The sequence below is a fragment of the Ambystoma mexicanum genome, chromosome 1p, assembly GCF_040938575.1.
Source record: "Ambystoma mexicanum isolate Mex_15411 chromosome 1p, UKY_AmexF1_1, whole genome shotgun sequence".
NCBI classification, from domain to species: Eukaryota; Metazoa; Chordata; class Amphibia; order Caudata; family Ambystomatidae; genus Ambystoma; species Ambystoma mexicanum.
The window spans coordinates 1,204,025,200-1,204,045,067 of record NC_090921.1 but is presented as its reverse complement, the minus strand read 5'-3'; the positions used below and the strand labels follow the sequence as shown (position 1 = coordinate 1,204,045,067).

General features: G+C 41.4%; 1 protein-coding gene across 1 annotated transcript in view; it reads left to right on the top strand.

Annotated features, from left to right (window-relative positions):
* LOC138535347 (uncharacterized) overlaps positions 1-19,868 on the top strand; it is a 289,703-nt gene that overhangs the window by 138,740 nt on the left and 131,095 nt on the right. The window contains exon 2 of the mRNA XM_069641292.1: positions 9,950-10,110. Within this exon, the coding sequence (XP_069497393.1) occupies positions 9,950-10,110 (161 nt within the window). The remainder of the gene's footprint in view (positions 1-9,949; positions 10,111-19,868) is intronic.

Sequence of the window (19,868 nt, the reverse complement as noted above, 5' to 3'; positions counted from 1 at the left end):
CTTTGTTGCAAGATCTGCAAAATTCAATTCAGACAATCCTTCTAAATGCCAAGGTTATTTTTTCTGGGTTGACACCTACGGCAATATGGGACAATGGTTCTGTTTTTTGTCATCAGCAAAATGTTGCTAGGTGCTTAGTCAACCGAGGCATGTTTGGTTTTATGACTAGATCGGGCATGTTGTTTTGCAACAATGACAACATTGACTCTGGTGACGTTGAATACTTTAAGGAAGATGGCATTTCTTTATCTTTTATGGGAAATGCCATGCTGTTTTGGAACTTAAGGGTTGCTTTGGAGAAGCTAATGTGAAGATTTTTGGAGGAAAATATACGAAAAAAAAAGAAAAACATTGAAAATAAAAGGTGTTTCTGAAGCATCTGCAAAAAAAAACTAAAAGAAGGCTCTTTTTAGAGCCAACCTCAAAGGGGAAATGGGGCACACTATTTAATTTTTCATCCCCCAGGCTCAAATTTTTCGGTTTGCCCGCAGACAGCACGTATTACATACAGGGATTTTGGGGTTGAGTGGCATGCAAATGAAAATGAGCAGAGCAAGGGATTGGTCAATAAGGTTTACTGGGTGTGTTGTGTAAGGAGAGAGTTTGCCATAAGGTTGTTTTCCTGATAGAAGAGCAGATAGCTATGGCTCTGTGTTTCAGAAACCAGATTGTTTGGATTTTGGGAGATTTGTGGATAGATTTGTTGGAGGTGCATGCAGATCGCTGTGGAGTGGCTGCACATCTTGGATTCTCTCATATGGAAGTGCACTGGCATGGAGTGCGTGAAATGAAGTGGGTGGATTTGGTACCTCTCTGTGCTTCTTTGGTGACACAGCGTCATCCAGACATTATTATTATCCATTGTGGAGGGAACAGTTTAGGACATGTGTCTGGAATGTCTTTGCAATTTGCAATGAAAGAAGGACTTGGGAAAGTCATGGACATGTATCCAAACTCCAGAATAATTCTTTCCTGTATTGCGCATAGCCAAATGTGGCTGCGTTCTTTTTCATTTGGTCCACAAATGGAGAAAGCAAGGCGCAATGTTAACAAGGCTGTTTGTGCCTTTTTGAGAGATGTTGGTATGTCCTCTTTTCAGAATGAAAACATGATGTTTTGTAGCACACACAATTTTTGCAGAGATGGAGTACATCTTACTTATGCCGGCAATCAGATTTTTCGGCAAAATGTACAAAATGCATTGCAACCTTTTTTGGAATTAGAGCAATCCATTTTGCAGTAGGTGTTGACCATTTGAAGTTTTCGAAACACAAAAAAATGCACAAAAAGCCTCTTTACAGAGCCCCACTTCCAGGGCAGCACTGCACAGATTTCAGATGTCCGCGGACTTCTAAAAAATACACAGGGCCCTGCACTATTTATTTGTCACTTCTGTTTTTAAACTGTGAAAGGCGGCTCTGAAAAGAGCCTTTGTTTTTTTGTGTTTTTGTTGTTTTATAGTTTTTGGTTTTTTTTAAACATGACACACAAGGAAAGGAGGGGAAACGAGGGTAAGGAAGGGACACCAACCACGGGGATAAGAAAGGGCAGGTGGAGAGAGGAAGATGTAGGGTGGGCCTTATTCAGGTAGGTCGCAGACCTTCTTATGCTCCTTGACCGCAGTCTCGAAAGGAGTCCGAAGGTTCTCCGCCCTGCAGAGTACTGCGTCACAGTACATGCACAATTTTGTGACCCTCGAAAGGTAAGGGTCAACAGCATCATGAATGGCCTGTGAGGCAGCTGGAGGGATGCACTGTCCCACAGGAGTGTCTTTTGTGGTGACAGGAGTGGAAATGGAGGATGCTGCAGAGGAACTCAACCTACTACATTTATCGCAAGGTACAACCTTACGAATAGCCCCACCGTGGAATGACTTTAGGTGTCGCTTCATTGATGTAGTACCAAAGCTATACGAACCAGGCTTGCCATGACTCAGCACCATGCGGCACTGAGTGCAGATCACCTTGTTCGCTTGAGCTTTTGACTTTCCATCAATGCTGGTAAATAACCACCACACCCAAGACTCACGATAAGTGCTAGTAGTAGGGACTTCCACTACCTCATCCTCTCCATCCGTCTCCTCTGCATCCTCACGCCTGTTCCCCTCTGCAGGCCCTTAGGGATGTGGTGGTGGTGGTGGGGGTGGGGGTGCTGATGCTGAGGCAGTAGCAGCAAATGCAATTTGGGATGCCACCTGGAAGGTTAATAACTAGGAACTAGGAACTAGGAACCAAGAACAGCAACCTGCACAATTGTCCTGTTGTAAATCTTGGAAATCCAAAAGCAGAATGAGGATCAGATCTGGGGTGTGGCCTTTTATAGGGGTGCTGGGGCGTGCTTCGTGGACACCCGCGCCGTCCCCGCACACTTCGAACACTAAGAACAGGCTCAAAAAGTTCCAAAAAGTATGTAGATCAGTTGGGACATTGTCTGGGACATGTGCAATAGTGAACTTTTATTGTAAAATACCTTGGATTGCTCAAAAAGTACTTTTTTAAATGTCCGGGGACCCGTACAGTGTCCGGAAATGAGGACAGACGCTCAGCGTGGGTGCGGTCACATGATGATGTCGCAGACACATTCACAAATGGGACAGCTGTCCGCAGGACACCAACTGCGCAGTGCCAGCTGTGCGCATGCACGCGGGTGTTCTACGGACAGTATTCGGGTCCCCGAACTAATTAAAAGTGTGACACACATGGGGCGGACAGTTGCAGAGAGGCGTGATGTTCGTAGGACCCAAATGTGTGATGCGCATTTGCGCGGGTGTTCTACGAACAATGTTGAACTCCCCAAAAAAAATAAATGTGCATCAAAACTTTGCGGACAGGCGGACGGGATATGTGTTCTACGGATATATTAATTCTGGTTGTGGGCATTACGAACAGCAAGGGTGCTATTAGGACACCCTTATTTTGGGTGTTTGCGGACAGGCGGACATCTTGTGTGTTCTAAGGACACCTCCATTTTAATTAAGAAAATTACATACAGGTATGTTGTCCTTAGGACACCCTCATTTGGGTTAATTGCGGACAAGCGGACATCTTGTGTGTTCTGAGGACATTGGCATTTCAGTTACGAACAGTACGAACAGGTATATTGTCCTTTGGACACCCCCATTTTGGTTAATTATGGACAGGCAGACATCTTGTGTGTTCTAAGGACACCTCCATTTTAATTACGGACAGTATGAACAGATACTATGTCCTTAGCACACCCTCATGTTGGTTAATTGAGAACACCCCGGACAGCCGCGCTGTCCGCGGACACCCTGACTGCCTTTTAAAAAAAATAATAAGACACAGGCATATAATAAGAACACATTTAAAATGTTATTATTGTTTAACAGTAGAAAAATTAGGAAAGAGAGGGGGAAGCAGAAACTGAAACAAATACAGGGGAATTAGGGGTTTGGACATGATGTATGGAAGGGGAGGAAGGGATGGAAATTTCATAGTACCGTTTTTCTTGGTGGGGAGGATTTGGGGATAGTTGGCTGGGACATGGAGAAGGGGGAACAGGTACATGTGGGACAGTGGTATTTAATGTTTTCTTTAATGTGGTCCACAATACACTCTTTCAGTTGATTGAAGTGTTGTAGTAATAAATCCATTTTCAGTTCCATTTGTTTGAGAGGATCTTCTAGTATCTCTTTTAGTATATTAGTTTTATTGGTTGTCTGGTCTGTTAAAAAAATGTGTTAAGTACATAAAAAGTAATGGTTATTAATTGGCTTATATAGAGAAATGTTGTGTCTCCCATTATTATCAATCTCTTCACTCATTTCATCTCCTGGGAAATTCTGTTCCAGCCATTCCAAAGCACTGGACATTTCTGTGTTAAAAAAAAAAATATTACTTTTAGTGTACATAATACAGAAAATGTATAACTATATGAAATAAATGTAGTGTACTTACTTTTGCTGTTACTGGTGTGTAAGTATGATGTTGCTTCTTGCTGTGCAATGTCTGTGTGGTAATTCAGTTGGAGGCATATTTATTTTATTTTGGTATATTCCATTATATTGGAAATGCGACTTCAGTGGATGGTTGGTGTCTTACATATACAGTTTCCACGTTTTATTTATTATTAAATGTAATGTATGTGTGTGGTGCTTTTTGAATATGTTTGTGTGTTTTTATTGTATGATACAATAATGGAAGATACCCTCTAAGTTTTTCGATAGTGCTGATGGTGACCGAGTGCGCCTGCCGACATGCGCACGGTCCGCAGACATCAAAATCACTAGCGGGGCAGGGGGTTTAGTATTTTCTATGGTATTTAAATGTAAGGTAAGGGAGTCTTAGTAAACATTTGTCACATTTCCATTATCTATATTTATATTCAGTGAAAAAACTTTGTTAAAGGGACGTTATGGTTAAGTTGTGCTACTAAAACCTATGAAATTCAGTGAAAAAAACTTTGTTAAAGGGACGTTATGGTTAAGTTGCGCTACTATAAACCTATGAAATTCAGTGAAAAAACATTGTTAAAGGGACGTTATGGTTCGAAGTAAAACCGAAAAACCCATGAAATTCGCAAGTTATGGTAAGCTAAGCAACCATAACTCGTGCCACCACCGTGTACTGCTAAGACTAACACGCAGGACATCAAAGATGACATCACAAATGTCATTGATGACATCACTGATGATATCACATGTCTGGAACCCCCTTTTTTCCTTTACTGACATATCTAGGCCACATGGTTTTCTTCAGTAAACGTCAGGAACTAAAATTTCAAAAGGTACTATATTTGTAGACTTATCCTTCTAGTAATTACAGTAATTCCCTTAGGGTCCAATCACATCATATGAAACATATATATAGTGGAAGACACAGGCTTGAAAGACAGCAATCCTTTCTATGCATGAAGATAATCAGTAGGGTTATCAGCACTTTCTGATAATTCTGTTGTTTTTTATTACTGTACTTTTCCTGTATATTCTCATATTTGTATACATTGTACTCACACTACTTTCCTTAGGGTCCAATCACATCATGTGATACATATACATAGGGGAAGTAGCAGCTTTGAAACAGAGCAATCATTTCTCTGCCTAAAGATAATCAGTTAGGTTATGAACATTTTCTGGTACTACTGCTGCTTTTTTGCCTACTTCACTTTCCCTGTATATACTCATATTTGTATGTGTTGTTGTGTCTTTTTGTTTTGTATGTAATAATGAAATTATGTAGTAAGTGGGTTTTATTAGCTACTTATTACATGTTGCACAGTACGCAAAACTCTAATAAGAAAGTATTTATCATTTCACTATTCAACATGGTAAGATTATGAATATTCCATCTCCATCATGTATGCTGCACACAATGCTTATGTTTATACATGAGTAGCTTAGTATGTAGCTTAGTATACTGGAAAGAACTTCATAAAAGAATGCTATTTATATCAATGCATTGTTTAATGCACTACGTAGCTCATGACATTTATTCCAATGATCCTTGACACTTTTTTGTCAACATTATAATAATAATCCCTTGTACAGACTTTTCATGAAAAGTAAATGCACATGTGATGTCATCAATGATATGTGTGATGTCATCTTCGATGTCCTAGGTGTTAGTCTTAGCAGTGCACGGTGGTGGCGCAAGTTATGGTTGCTTAGCTTACCATAACTTGCAAATTTCACAGGGTTTTCAGTTTTACTTCGAACCATAACGTTCCTTTAAGTTTTTTTTACTGATTTTCATAGGTTTTTAGTAGCGCAACTTAACCATAAATTCCCTTTTACAACGTTTTTTTCACTGAATACAAAAATAAAAACAATATCACATTTGTAATCTAACATTACATTACAGTTTCAATCATGATTTATTAGAAACATCTCAATTATAAATCCACTGCAATCTGACTTTCATAGTAAACACTCCACTGAGACTGTACTCATTTAGGTCTCCAACTTTATCTCTGAGGCTCATGTTGGAGTGGTCAGGAAGAGTCCCCCTTGAGGTGCGGCAAACTGGGTACGATGATACAATTTCATATGTATCCAGTGTAGTTCATTGTGGATGGGATATGTTACTTTTGTTTTACTTTTGTTTAAAGTTGATACACATAAAACTGCCAAATGAAAAATGAACACGATTCACACATGGTGTGCTTTGAAGTGCTTAGAAACAGAGATGTGGAATTTTTTAATGTACATGTGAAGAAGGGGGCCTGTCCTGAAGAACCCACTGTAAAGAAGAGATGATATTTATTAAACCTGCATACCCACTAAGGACCATTCAAAGAGAATTTATAAATCTGCATGTAGTGGGCTTTTAGATATGGATTTAGATTTCGAAGCCAGCAGTTTGTGTGTTGACTCTCAGGTAGCTGGGAAAATCTAGCTATGCAGGATTGAGCATTGGGAGGGGAACAATGATTAACTAGGCAGATGGCAAGCTGGGAAGTGGTACACAATGTACATGACTTAATAGTTCTGCAGGGAACAGATGTAATCTATCTAGTAAATGGAAGTCTTGCAGAGGGATCTTGCCATTTGCTTTGACCATTAATGATTGTGAGGTGAAGTGGCACCCGAGGCCACAGTGTCCGATACTCAATTGTTTTCTTACGGTGAAACTTGAGGCTGTGCATGTTAAAATGGTAGTCATTTAGATTAGAATGTTTCAATGGGTGCATGAAACCAGGACAGAGGGGTAGCTATAGTCAGTTCAAAGAGAACTTGTTTACTCAGCTTTTCATCATGTTTCTCGAAGCATCTATGCAAACCATGTGCAATTATATCTGAGATTAGAGGGCTCAGGCCAGTTTTTACTCATAATGAATTATGTTGGAATGCAAATGTTTTATTATGTCATGATGTCACAACCTACCACAGATGAATTCCAAGGTGTGGTATGAATACAATCCGACGGTTTAGTTAAGATAGTCGATGGCCAATGAGAATAGAAGAATTGGAGAAAGATGGGATTTCTTTATACATGTGTTGCGCAATCATGTGCGGGGGTGGATTGTAATAAAATAGATGGGAGTGTTTTGACTGTTGCAAAATAAGTTGTATATAATGTATCAACTTATGTGGTTGGATGAGACTTGGATTAGTTTGGCTTAATAGAGTCATCTAGCTGTTTCCCAGATGATTGTACAGTAAACTTGCTTTATGTACAAAATGTGCACTCGTTCATCAGGTGTTGGGCCCACTTTAGGTTGAGGTGATTAGGGGCCTGCCCCTACACTTGTCTGATTGTATTTCTGTCTATTCAACATTCCCTCCACCCTCTCACTTTTGCTCTTTCTCCCTGTTTGCTCCGCTTCCCTAGAACCTGCTGCCGGTCACAATCAAAGCCAGCTGAACTGTGGAATTATTCAAAGCTTGTCTTAAATGGCTTGAACTTCACTCACTTGCTAACGAGTGTGATCCCCCAACCTTCTCCTCCATCTTCCTAGCTGACCCCACCACTCCCTCCAGTGATGCCTAATTACTTAATTGTGTTTATTTATACAATACTCCTCTTTAGTTTCAAGCACTTCCCCCTCACTCCCTTAGATTGATGTTTCCTTTGTACTTGATTTTTTCTGTTTTATTTGTTTTGTCCCTGGTCTATGTCACATTCTTTTTTTATACCCTCATAAATGGATTAACCAAGTTTCTCATCTCTGTGCTGGTGGACAGGCATCCTTATTTTGGAATGCCTCTGACATCTGCCACTGTAAGACTTTTCCAATCGAATTTGACATCCATCATTCTCATAAATATAAATACAAATATTCCATTACGTATACATTGAACAGCAAGACCATATGATCCTGTACACTATCCTACAGTTGGTGCACTCTGCTCCAGAGATGCCTGTAAGAGTACATATGTCAGTAGCAAACAGCTGCTATTGATTTATTAGTGTTCGCCTAGACCCTCAGTGGGACACTCTATGTAGCCTTCCAGTGCTCCTTGAGTATCTCCAAAAGCACACTTTAGGAAGGTGCACAACTGACCAGAATAGAGGATTTAAGAATCAAAAAGCTTCACCAGCCAAGCCCTGCCCCGGCCTTGCTGGTTTTGACAGTGAGTTTGAAGCTTACGGGACAGCTAGAGAGCTGTTATATTGGAACACAAACACCCTGCACTCTCTGTGTCCTACCTGCTTACATACCAGGCAGTCATGTACTGCAGGACTATGGTGGTGGGTGAGGTAGGATCATCATGGAGACAGTGGAAGACACACATGCTGCTATTACTGGTCCCTTGCCCTGCCTATCCGGCACCTGCAGTTTATTCCAGTGGCACCAGAGAGATATATGGAAAAGGAAGAGAGCAGTGATGATGTGCTTCTCTTCTAGTGTGGCACCTCCCAGTCTGGTAACCTACGCAGACTTTTGGCCCAGAAGATAGGAACTCTTTTAGCCATACCCGCTAAAGGACGTTCTATCCCCTGCCTCCCAGGGTCTGTTGAGATGTGGGCAGTATGAGAAAGCGCTTTGTTCCAAGGATGGGACATTTCTCTATAGCACTAACCATCACTCTTTTCAGTGAGCACTAAAAGGTAACCAATGGTATGCACTGGTGCTCAGTGGCTGCAAGGATTATGTTCAAGACCCTCTGCATTGTTCACAAGGCCTTCTGGGGCTTGTGTCCTCAATACCTCCAACTCTCTCTTCGCAAATACCTTCCTACTCGAGCTCTTCGCTCCTCCACCTCCAACTCCCTCATGGTCAGTCACTTCTCCAAGCAACGAGTTGTTGGTAGATTTCTTTCCTCGGCTGGGGCCTCCCTCTGGAACAGCCTCCCTGCTTCTCTGAAACTTGAGGAGAACCATCTCCAGTTCCGGAAGCACCTCAAGACCTTCCTCTTTGCTTCTGCCTTCTCTCTTCCTCTCCCTTGCTGATTTCCTGTCTGATACTGCACTGGTCACCTGGCTACCCTCTGATTTCGGGCTCAGGTCCCTGCCCGCCCAGTTGCACACCCGCACTGTCACAGGTTTCCCCCTTCTCACCTGTCTGTGTTGTTTGTTCGAGATCTTCGAAGAAGTCTTCTTTCACACAGTTCGGGTTTTGAATAACCCTGTGCGTGGGTCCTCGGGTTCCAGCGTGCGGTTCGTGACCCGTCTCCAGTCAGCGTTCAGATGTCTAAGAAACAAGTCCAGGAAATGGCAAGGAGCGCACTCGGAAGGACGAGTGCAAAGGAAATCCAGGAATGCAAGGTGAGGACAAAAGGGGAGGATGAAGGAGGAGGTAAATTAGGGGACCAGGAACCAGGAATCAGTGGAAGTCGCTGCACGAACTACATCAGCACACATCTGACTAATGCAAGCGGTAGCGTTGAGACGCGCAGAGCCACGGGGGCGTGTCTGCTTTGTAGAATGCAGAGCGTACAACGCAGAGACTGGCAAACAGTGTTTTCTGTTCAGCGTCCATGTTGGGAGTACTACTGAGTTTAGTCCCCTATGGGTCAGGGACCACGAAGTCCATAAGGAACGCATCCGGTGGTTCATGACACGCACTCCCTTGCGGCAACACTTGCACTTGGGTCTGTAGCTAAAACCCTACAGTCCCCCAACCTGCACTTTTGGGCACCTGCTGTCTGTACATACCCTTGCACCTGCCACCTGCTGGCCTCATTTCTTGTTATTCTTTTGATCCCATGTACAGTGCTGCCCCCCTTTCACCTGGCACTTTTCCCCTCCTGAGTCCCCTGCACATTCGCTCAATGTCACTTGAACTAGTAAGATCGTTGTCTCTGTCCTCCCTCAGTTCCCCCTTCCTTGCCTCATCGCGCCTTGAAACACTTGTGTATAGGCGCATTACGAATGCCATATCATATCATCTCATATCATGAGGCAAAATTAAAAGTCTCTTGAAGTTACTTAGTAGGGTCAAGCAGAATGGATGGTAGGATGGATTGACTGTCAATGTTATTTTTGTTATTGTTCCCTTTCAATAGAATACTAAAGCCATGCTTACCTCTTGCGTTGCCTCCCTACAGAAGGGAAAACCATTTGAGCTGGCAGTGGATGTTGGCTGTGGTACCGGACAAACCACGCGTGCCTTGGCGCCTCATTTCCAGAAGGTGGTTGGGATTGATATCAGCAAGTCTCAGATACAGGAAGCCGAGCGTGTCGGTTACCCGCAAAATGTGACCTACATGTAAGTTATGAATACCTATTAAATTCGGTTACAGGTTATGTCAAGTCTGCATCTTTATGTAACTACACACAATGTCCTCTGGAACCTCAGCATTACAGTAACTTTTAGGCAGCCACATCTGGCTTTGGAGGGTTGGCACCTGCTGAAGCAATTTTCAGATGTCTCACAGTAGCACTGTTGATGCAAAGAGATTTGGGATTTATCATGAAGAATCTTTTACAGTTTGACATTTTATTGACATATATTTTCAAATAAAATTAGCAGGATACAATAATTTCCTTAAATGTTACCTACGAATGATGCATGGCTATGTTTTTGCCCAGCAACGCGATTTCTGGTTGAAGAATAAGAGCCAGACAACAGTGATTCAACCGTTTTCACATTATGTCCAGGCTGAATAAAAGGATCCTTTCCCTGTAGGCTGCTACATTATCCAAGTACATTCGTAAAGTCTCCTTAATGTTTAGGCCCCCTTTTGTCTACTTATACAGCGTATCTGATTGTAAAGCGCTGCTGCTTCAGTGGGTCTTAGTACATTCAAATATAATGCGAGATGTTAAGGTTGCCATTGCAATTATTTATGTAAAAAGGCTAACAATAGCTGTAAAATTCATCGTCGAAACACCTCACAAAATATATTTAAATATGTGTAATTTTCTAGGATTTGTGAAGGTATTTATGTATTTGTTTGCCAGTTATTTTGTTTTTTCAGCCTCACTTTGCCTTATGGACACTTTGCACCCCCACAGTGGCAGTCCAAGTCAAAAAGGAAGATTTGGAGTAATCCAAGATAGTTCTGGGAGACCATCTGACGCCATATTGAAGTATGTGCAAAGGGTGCGCATTATTTAATTAGAGGACTGTGGCGTTAACCCCTGAGTCGGGGTCGGATATTGCTGGTAACGGCTCACCAGCCCAAGCCTCAGCGAGGTCTTTGGGCTGTTACTGGACATGTCTGCTGACAGGCACCCGCGACCAGAGCTCGTAGTATGGCGGTCCGGGAACTACAGTACCGGCATGCTTACCGGTACCGTAGTTCCCGGAACGCCATGCTTGTAATGAGGCCCTATGACTACTAAAGGATGGATTGTAAATTCTCCATGATGATTATATGACAACAACAGGATGTGTGTGGATTAGTAAAGGATGACTCCAGGACAACTTCAGGATTGATGGTGATTACTCCAAGTTAATTGTATGACAGCTTCATGATGGTTGTGGAACACTGAACCTTGCATGCATGACACCTTTGGGATTAGTGTGGATTACTTAAAGACTCCCTCTCTCCTCTGCCAATCTCTTTTCTTGTTGGATATATCCAACAAATATTAGATATATCACTAAAGGAAAAAAAAAGAGCGAGTCAGACATGTGATGTCATCAGTGATGTCATCAATGACATTTGTGATGTCATCTTTGATGTCCTGGGTTTAGTCTTAGCAATGCACGGTGGTGGCATGAGTTATGGTTGCTCAGCTTACCATAACTGGCGAATTTCAGGTTTTTTTTGTTTTTACTTGGAACCATACCATCCCTTTAACAAAGTTTTTTCATTGAATTTCATAGGTTTTTATTACTGCAACTTAACCATAACATCCCTTTACCAAAGTTTTTTCATTGAATTTCATAGGTTTTTATTACTGCAACTTAACCATAACGCCCCTTTGACAATGTTATTTCAGTAAACTTCATAGGTTTTTACCAGTGCATGCTATTTTCCTACAACTTGCTAATATCATACTTACCCAATATAGCAATGCGTGCGTCCAATTTACAAAGTGTCACCTTAAAACTCTACCATGTCCCACCTTCTGGAATCTTTTTCAACACTTCCAAACACTTTTTGCAACTATTTCAGCTAGTTTTGCATCCTTAGACGTCTACGAACATCTGACTTCATAGCAGACCTTCCGTACAGTGCCACATGACCATGCGCCTGCACGCGGCATGATGACATGTCCGAGAACCTGTACACCCTTCACAATAAGATCTCTGATTCGTGGACAGTTCAGAACTGCATTTTCTACTGATCTAGGAACTTTCAACTTCAAAATTTCCCTTGCACAGCTCCAACACCCATTCCTACTCATTATCCATAAAAGATCTAGTACACAGTACATACTTTTAGCAAAACTGCTATTTATCTTAAAATGTCATCAGCTAATGGCATCCCTCCTCCCCAAGAGACACCACCACTGCTGTAATCAAGGAGCATGAGAAACACTGCCCACTACCTTAGAAATAAAACACACGCAACATTTTCCCTTGTCCTCCTACCCCTCCATATTAGTGTTTGGTTCCTCTTCCCTCATTTTCCTCCCCACCTTTCGTTCTCAGATCTTCTGCTAAAAACAATACATCCAAAAACAACAAAAGACATAGGGCCTCATTACACGAAAGGCGGTAAGGGTTAACGGTCACCGGTAATGGTACCGGTGACCGTTAACCCTTACCGCCTGATTACGAGGTCCCTTTGCGGGTTGGTACTTTAAGGCCTGCTTTTTAGCAGGCGTTAAAAACCAACCCGCAAAGGGACCAGGGTGCTAATTATGGTACCGCAATTTGCGGTACCGTAATTAGAACCTTCCCCATTCCCATTATGCCCTATGAGGCAAAAATAGGAATGAGGAAGGGCAATGGGGGAAGGGGGAATTACCGCCCCGCCAACCTTGGAATAGGGCGGTAAGTCCCCTTTCCTCCAAGGCGGTGGCGGTATTTTTTTAGCAGGCATTAAAAACCGGTATTGGGTGCATGGCCGAAGGCCGTAGGCCATGCACCCAAGACTCTAAGCCCTGACCGCAACCACCGCAGCATATTACACCCATAGATCACACTCGTAATTGAATTTGGTGTGAACGTACCATTCAGAATTATACAGTAATTTGAACATCTTTCCATGTGCTGCCTGGTGGGTTGTGTATTTTAGAATGCTTCAATGGTGCCAACAATGTATGTTTTGTATTTTGCTGTGATGTAATTGTTATGCGAACTATTATTAATGAAACGTGAAAAATCCTACTTTTTTTTGGTCACAGAATGTTGGCAAGTATGCAGCCTGCTGCCTTCTACAAGCAGCAGGCTGCGTTATTACGGCGGGTGCTGGGTGTTAGAGGTGCACTCTAACATCCAGCACCCGCTGTAATAACGCACCATGCTGCTCGTAGAAGACCTCTTCTACGAGCAGCAGGCTGAGTTATTACGGCGGGTGCTGGGTGTTAGAGGTGCTCTCTAACATCGAGCACCCTTTTTTAATAACGCAGCCTGCTGATCCTAGAAGGCAGCAGGCTGTGTTATTACGGAGGCAAGTACTGGGTGTAAGTGTCTGATGATATTATTTCTCCCGCCCGAACTACAGGCCGTAGAAGGCCTTCTACGAACAGCAGGCTGCGTTAATACGGCGGGTGCTGGGTGTGGCTGAGAATAATATTTCTTCCGCTCCAACGGGCGGGAGAAATATTATCTTCGGACACTCACACCCAGCACCGACAACATTGTTAAAAGGCCCAGCTCCCCTACCCAAACCTCCTCTAGCAGCCTCCTTACCTGAGGACGTCGTTGAGCCGAGTGTGAGAGGGGGGCTGAGAACCTCCTCTCACCACGTGATGATGCTGCATCCGGGCTGGGCTGACAAAACATTGATACAATGTTTTCAGCCCAGCCTGGTGCTTCTGTCTCGCCTGCAGTGCACGTTGTGCACGTTTAAAGGCACAATCTTTTTTTTTTTTTTTTGCTGTTGGAAATCATATCAAAGTTGCGACATGATTGTAAAAATAAACAGTAAAACACAATTATTATATTGCGAATTGCGATGCGAGACTGCTTATTTTATGCCTTGCAGTCTATTTGTTTGTTTCCTTTCAGTTGTTTCTCTTTAATGTTCCATATGTTGGATTGTTGCACATTTTTGAAGCAGTTAGATTCCTGTTGGTAAATTTTAACTGTCTATTTCGTGTTACAATTTAGTGGTATTCATTTGTTTTGTTTGGTTGTTATAGAATCTTGGATAGTTAGATACCTGTTGGCGTATTCTGTTTATAGTTTTTTATTTTAATTTTTGTTAATGTTGAAGTACAGATTAGTTATTAAAGTTTGGTTTTAAGAAGATTAAATGAGAATTTGTAAGATTTGCTGCTAATGTCGGCTTTAGAGTAATGGTACTATCATTACATTCGAACCATCCACATTTTTGTTGCAGATTTCTGAAGCAGTTAAATACCAGATGGCGTATTCTAACTGCAATTATTTTTTTAATTTAGTGCTATTAATTTATCTGTTTGGTTGTTATAGTATTTTGGGCTAGTTAGATACCTGTTGGCGTATTCTAACTGTTTATAGTTTTTTATTTGAATTGTTGTTAATGTTGAAGTACAGATTATTTATAAAATTTTGGTTTTAAGAAGATAAAGTAAGCATTTGTAAGATTTGCTGATAATCTCTGCTTTAGAGTAATGGTACTATCATTACATTCGTACCAATTACATTTCTTTTTAATATATGCAGTGTAGGGACCTGCATTGGTTGTGGCTCCAGCATGGTAGATTATACCTATTGTTGTGAAGGTTTTCTTACCAAGTGATACTTGACCGTTGTGAATCCAGTCAGCTTGCAGTTGTTGTTGGTACCATCTGCATTCTAACGCAGAAGCATTAATATTATGTATTTACTATGTGTTTGTATTAGTAAGGTGGAGCGATTGTCTGAATTGCAGGTAGTACATAATCTGCCATCGGTGGCATTTTGTACTAGTTGCTGAAATGGAATGGATTTGCAATTTGGTATGGACACATACACAAAGCGCTCGTTAGGGATTTCTTCTTGTGTAACATTGTTGCAGAGAGTGCAGGTATGTTTCCACATGTATGAAATCTGGAAGATTTCATTTATAGGTATTTTATTTTTTGTTTTCCAATACTTGTAGTAAGTACATTAAAAATTATTGTGGATCTTCTTGTGAGTTTATAGTGAATTTCATCATTCTAGCACAAAGTCCAATTCTTGTCTTATTCCATGAACACTATATGTGTTGTCAGGATTGTTTGTTGCGTTTCTATGAAGGACACACATTTGCAAACACAATTGATCTGTACTGTGTAAGTAAATGTTGTCAACAATTGGTGGCAACTGAAATAGAATATTCATTGCTACATTTGTGTAACAACTTACACCAGTTACATTAGAAAATTTGAATGAACCAGATAGTTCTCTGCCAAAGTCATTTTTTCAGAGTGTGTGATGCTTCATTGAAGAAGTACTTGACTTACTTTGATTAATAGGTTCTTCTTTATTTATGGTAAATGATGAAGTATTAGCTTATTTTACTCTTTTTGGAGGATTTGCAGTCACATTCTGTTGTATTTCAGTTTGAATTAGTTTTCTTTTACAACGTTTTCCTTTTTGCGGAACAGCATATGCTTTTAGATGGGGGGTATATAGTGTACGTAGTCTATTGTATTCTAGAATGCAAGGAATATCAGCATTGACTTTACTTTACTTGCATCAAAGTTGATTAGAAATACACCATCAAGGGTATGTAAGTGTGATAGTGCTGTAGCTCATGCCTTCTTTAAAGACTGTGTTACCAATATCTATCAATGCTTTGTCTAGGGTAAGACCTTGGGATTTATGAATGGTGACTGCATATGCAAGAGTTAGAGAAAATTGTTCTCTACGTACATACATGTCTTTGAAGAGAAGGAATCGAGCTGTTGAGCGTGCTATCCTTTTTATTTCTGAAATTTTGCCAAAGAGAATATTGACAAACTGAATGTTGTTGTCACGTGGGTATGTTTGAAAGCCAACAACTGTACCCAGTGCTCCATTAATTAGTCCTTGCTCCACATCAAGGTTACGTTTAAGCATTACTCTACAATTTAAGGATAATTTTAATATTTTCTCTAACCCAGCTGTTATTTTCTAAGGTATTTAGTCTTGTTGTGGCTTGTTGTCACATTGGTAGTGTAATACCATGTACGTCCAGTTTTTCTGTGGAGCAAATTTCAATTATTGGTTGCATTTCTTTTTTTAACATTGTTTAATTGAATTTGGAACAGCTTGCAAGAGTTGGCATTAAGGCCATACAATTGACATTTTTCTTTGTTAATTGCTGCATAACATCCGTAGCACATGAGTTATCGCGATAAAGTGCATGGATGTGTTGGGTTTTTAATATTGTTTGTGCTTCTTGAGATAGTACACCAACTCTAATACTTTTTAAAATGTTGGCGTGGGTGAAGTCTGCAGATTGGTGCATGTTTTCAGTTAATTCTTTGTATTGGAAATGTTGCCAAAGGCTGACATTTCCTATGCTGCCAATAGTTTTACGGCAGAGTTTGTGTGTTAAGGATTTAAAATAGGTTCACCTTTTACTGGTGTCAATTGAAGAAGATCTCCGAAAACAATCATGTGTTTTCCTCCAAAGAGTTCATCGTAGTTTGTTTTAAGTATTTCTTGCAATCTGAGATGAATCAAAGCCAACATTAGGATGGGGACCATGATCACTTAATCTATTAATAGGATTTTCATTTGTTTTAAAACTCTGCGTAGTTCCATTGCAGCTTCTGTAGAAACTTTGCAATAATCTAATTTGTTCTGGTGTTCTACTGGAAGGAGTAGTAATCGGTATAAAGTGACACCGCCTATGATGTAGGCAGCTAAACCTGTGGGGGCAGTTAAAACAGCTGACAGTTTGTTGTTTGTCAATTGTTGAATGAACTTGCTGATGATTTTGATTAAGAATGTTTTGCCTGAACCAGCTTCACCACTGACGTATAGTAGTATAGGTTTGTAATTGTAATTTAGGCAGGTACATTGTTTATTTTCATGTTGTACACCATGTACAATTTCTTTTGTTACTTCTTCAAAAATCGTGTTCTGCTCTTTGTTTAGTTTTGATTGTAGTGCAGTTAAGTCTTCTGTATCTTCTTCATAGTGACACATGCTGTTTTCTACTTCTGTCATAGATAATTCTGCCTCATTTACTATTAGTGGCTGTCGCAGTGGTTCTTGGCTTCCTGTTACAGAAGGTTGACTACTGTCAGGAGTGTCCTTATCTAGTTGGGCCTGGAGTTCTTCTTCATGTTGCTGGTAATTTTGCAATATTGTTTTGTACTGCATAAAGTTTACATCAGTGATAGTGCTTTCATTTGCTTTGAAAACATCTTCATAGCAGTCATAGTTATCTAGTATCTCTTCTTCTTTTCTCCATGGTTTAAAAAGTTTTAGCAGGGACATGTAGTATAGTTCTTTCTGTTGAGGAGTTTTTAATGACAGTTTGATATGATTAATTAAGCTTTGTTTAGTAAGTTTCACTAAGCTGCCTTCACAATCTGTTACTCTATATCTACCTTTGTTTTCATCTGGTTTTATATTATTTTTGTATGCAAAGTTTTGGGCTATGTGGTGTAGACACATGTTTTCCAAAGTGGTACTCCTGTTCGAGTAGTATTTGTCTACTAAATTGTTTTTCAAAATATCTTGGCTGTTGGGATCATTTTTGGCTATTGTTTCTATGTCGTCATATGATTTGAGAACGCTTTTTCTAGATTTAGCAGGACCAAGACTTAGCCATACTATATTTTCAGATTTTCCATACAAAGCAGTACTGGTTAAACAATCTGCAGCTTCGTAGGTGCCACATTCTCTATGAGAGAGCATTTTTATGCCTAAGATGTACAATTTCTGAGATAGTGTTTTGTCTGATGATAGGTCATTCCAGAGGTCTTGAAGCTCTGTTTTTTCTGCTTTTGTTAAGTAGGCTGTAACATAACATGCAACTGCAGTGGAATTGTCTGCAATGTACTGCACGTCTATGTTTGCATTCCATAAGTAGGCAATGATTTGATTGTAATCATTGATATATTTTGATTCTTCTGTTCTGTTTATGTAATACATGTTATTAGGTGATTTACCTTTAACATTATGTCTAACTGATGACATGAAGTTGTTCACTTCACTTGTTTCTGTAACTGGTCTATGGAAACCAAAGCGGCATTTGGTGTAGTATTTCTCTTTCTTTTTGTATTTGCGGCGACAATATTGGCCACATTTGTGTCTTTGAAATTGTACAATGTATGCATGAAGATCATTATGTGTCGTTTGATAAGGGATTTCACAAGTGACATATTTTTGGATGAACTGTAAAACAGTGGCATCACTGTCCTGACCAAATTTAGGAGCATCTTTAATCCATAAAAGCATGTGGATATGTGGCGCTCCTCTGGCTTAGTATTCTTTTCTCCAAAAGAATTGTTGCACTTCTCCGAGTGGAGGAATAGTTTTATTACAAATAAAGTGTAGCATAGCAATGAAACGATGGTGGAAATATCTTGAAACATTAACCAGATCTAGAGAGCAAAGTTCTCCTGGTGTTAGTATATCTATGTTTGTTTGGTTTTTGTTTGATATGCATAGGAAATCATGTAAATCTTCCCATGCATATTCTGCACAACTTTCAGGGTAATTCATAGAATTTTGCAAAAAAGTGGCGCACGCGGCTGTCGTACAGTGTGTGCGTGCGAATGTCTGCACCAGCCGCGTGCACTAAAATCGATTTCCGCGCACAGCGTATTCATGGATTTTAGCCTCCAAAACCAGCCGTGTTGCAGAGTGGCGCAGCAACCCTGCACCAGCGCCAATTATGCCCCCAAGAATGCCCCTAGTGCAAGGAAAAGCCATAAAAATCCCCAATCCAGCGCAAAGGGCTGCGCTAACCCAGGATCAGTTTACCTGGCTGCCAAACAGCAAAGCCAAGAGGGGAACGTGTATTACTGGAGTGCGCCGGAAATTTTACATGCAATTTCAGAAGGGTACGTGTATTTAGGGGTGCGCAGGGAAGATTTACATGCGATTTCAGCAGGGTACGTGTATTTCAGAGGTGCGCAGGAACTTTCACATGCAATTTCAGCAGGGTACGTGTATTACAGGGGTGCGCGGGAAGTTTCACACGTTATTTCAGCAGGGTATGTGTATTTCAGAGGTGCGCGGGAAGTTTCACATGCGATTTCAGCAGGGTACGTGTATTTCAGGGGTGCGCGGGAAGTTTTGCACGCGATTGGCCTGGGTACGTGTATTTCAGGGGTGCGCGTGAAGTGTTAAATGCGATTTCAGCAGGGTACGTGTATTTCAGGGGTGCGCGGGAAATTTAACACGCGATTGGCCTGGGTATGTGTATTTCAGGGGTGCGCGTGAAGTGTTATATGCAATTTCAGCAGGGTACGTGTGTTTCAGGGGTGGCGGGAAGTTTCACACGCCATAGGCCCTGTGCGAGTGGGGTACGTGTATTACTGGGGTTTGCGTGAAGTTTCACACGCAATTTCAGCAGGGTACATGTATTACTGGGGTTCGTGGGAAGTCTCACACGGGATTGGATGCGGGTACGTTTATTTCGGTAGTGCACGGGAAGTTTCACATGCGAAAGGGCCTGTGCGAGTGGGGTACGTGTATACCTGGGGTTCGCGGGAAGTTTCACCCGCGATCTCAGCAGGGTACGTGTATAACTGGGGTTTGCGTGAAGTTTCACACGTGATTTCAGCAGGGAACGTGTATTTCGGGGGTGCCGGGGAGTCCTACACGTGATTTGGAAGTGTGGGTCCTCCCAGGTGTTCCCTGTACACCCTCCACGGCCCCTGCAGACAGCCCACACCACAGGGGACTACCCTGCACCGCTGGTCATGTCCCGCAGGCAGCCCACCCAACATGGGCATGCCCCCCAGCAAAGCCATATGTCTCCTTGCACTACTGATCACCAACTCATGTCCCCT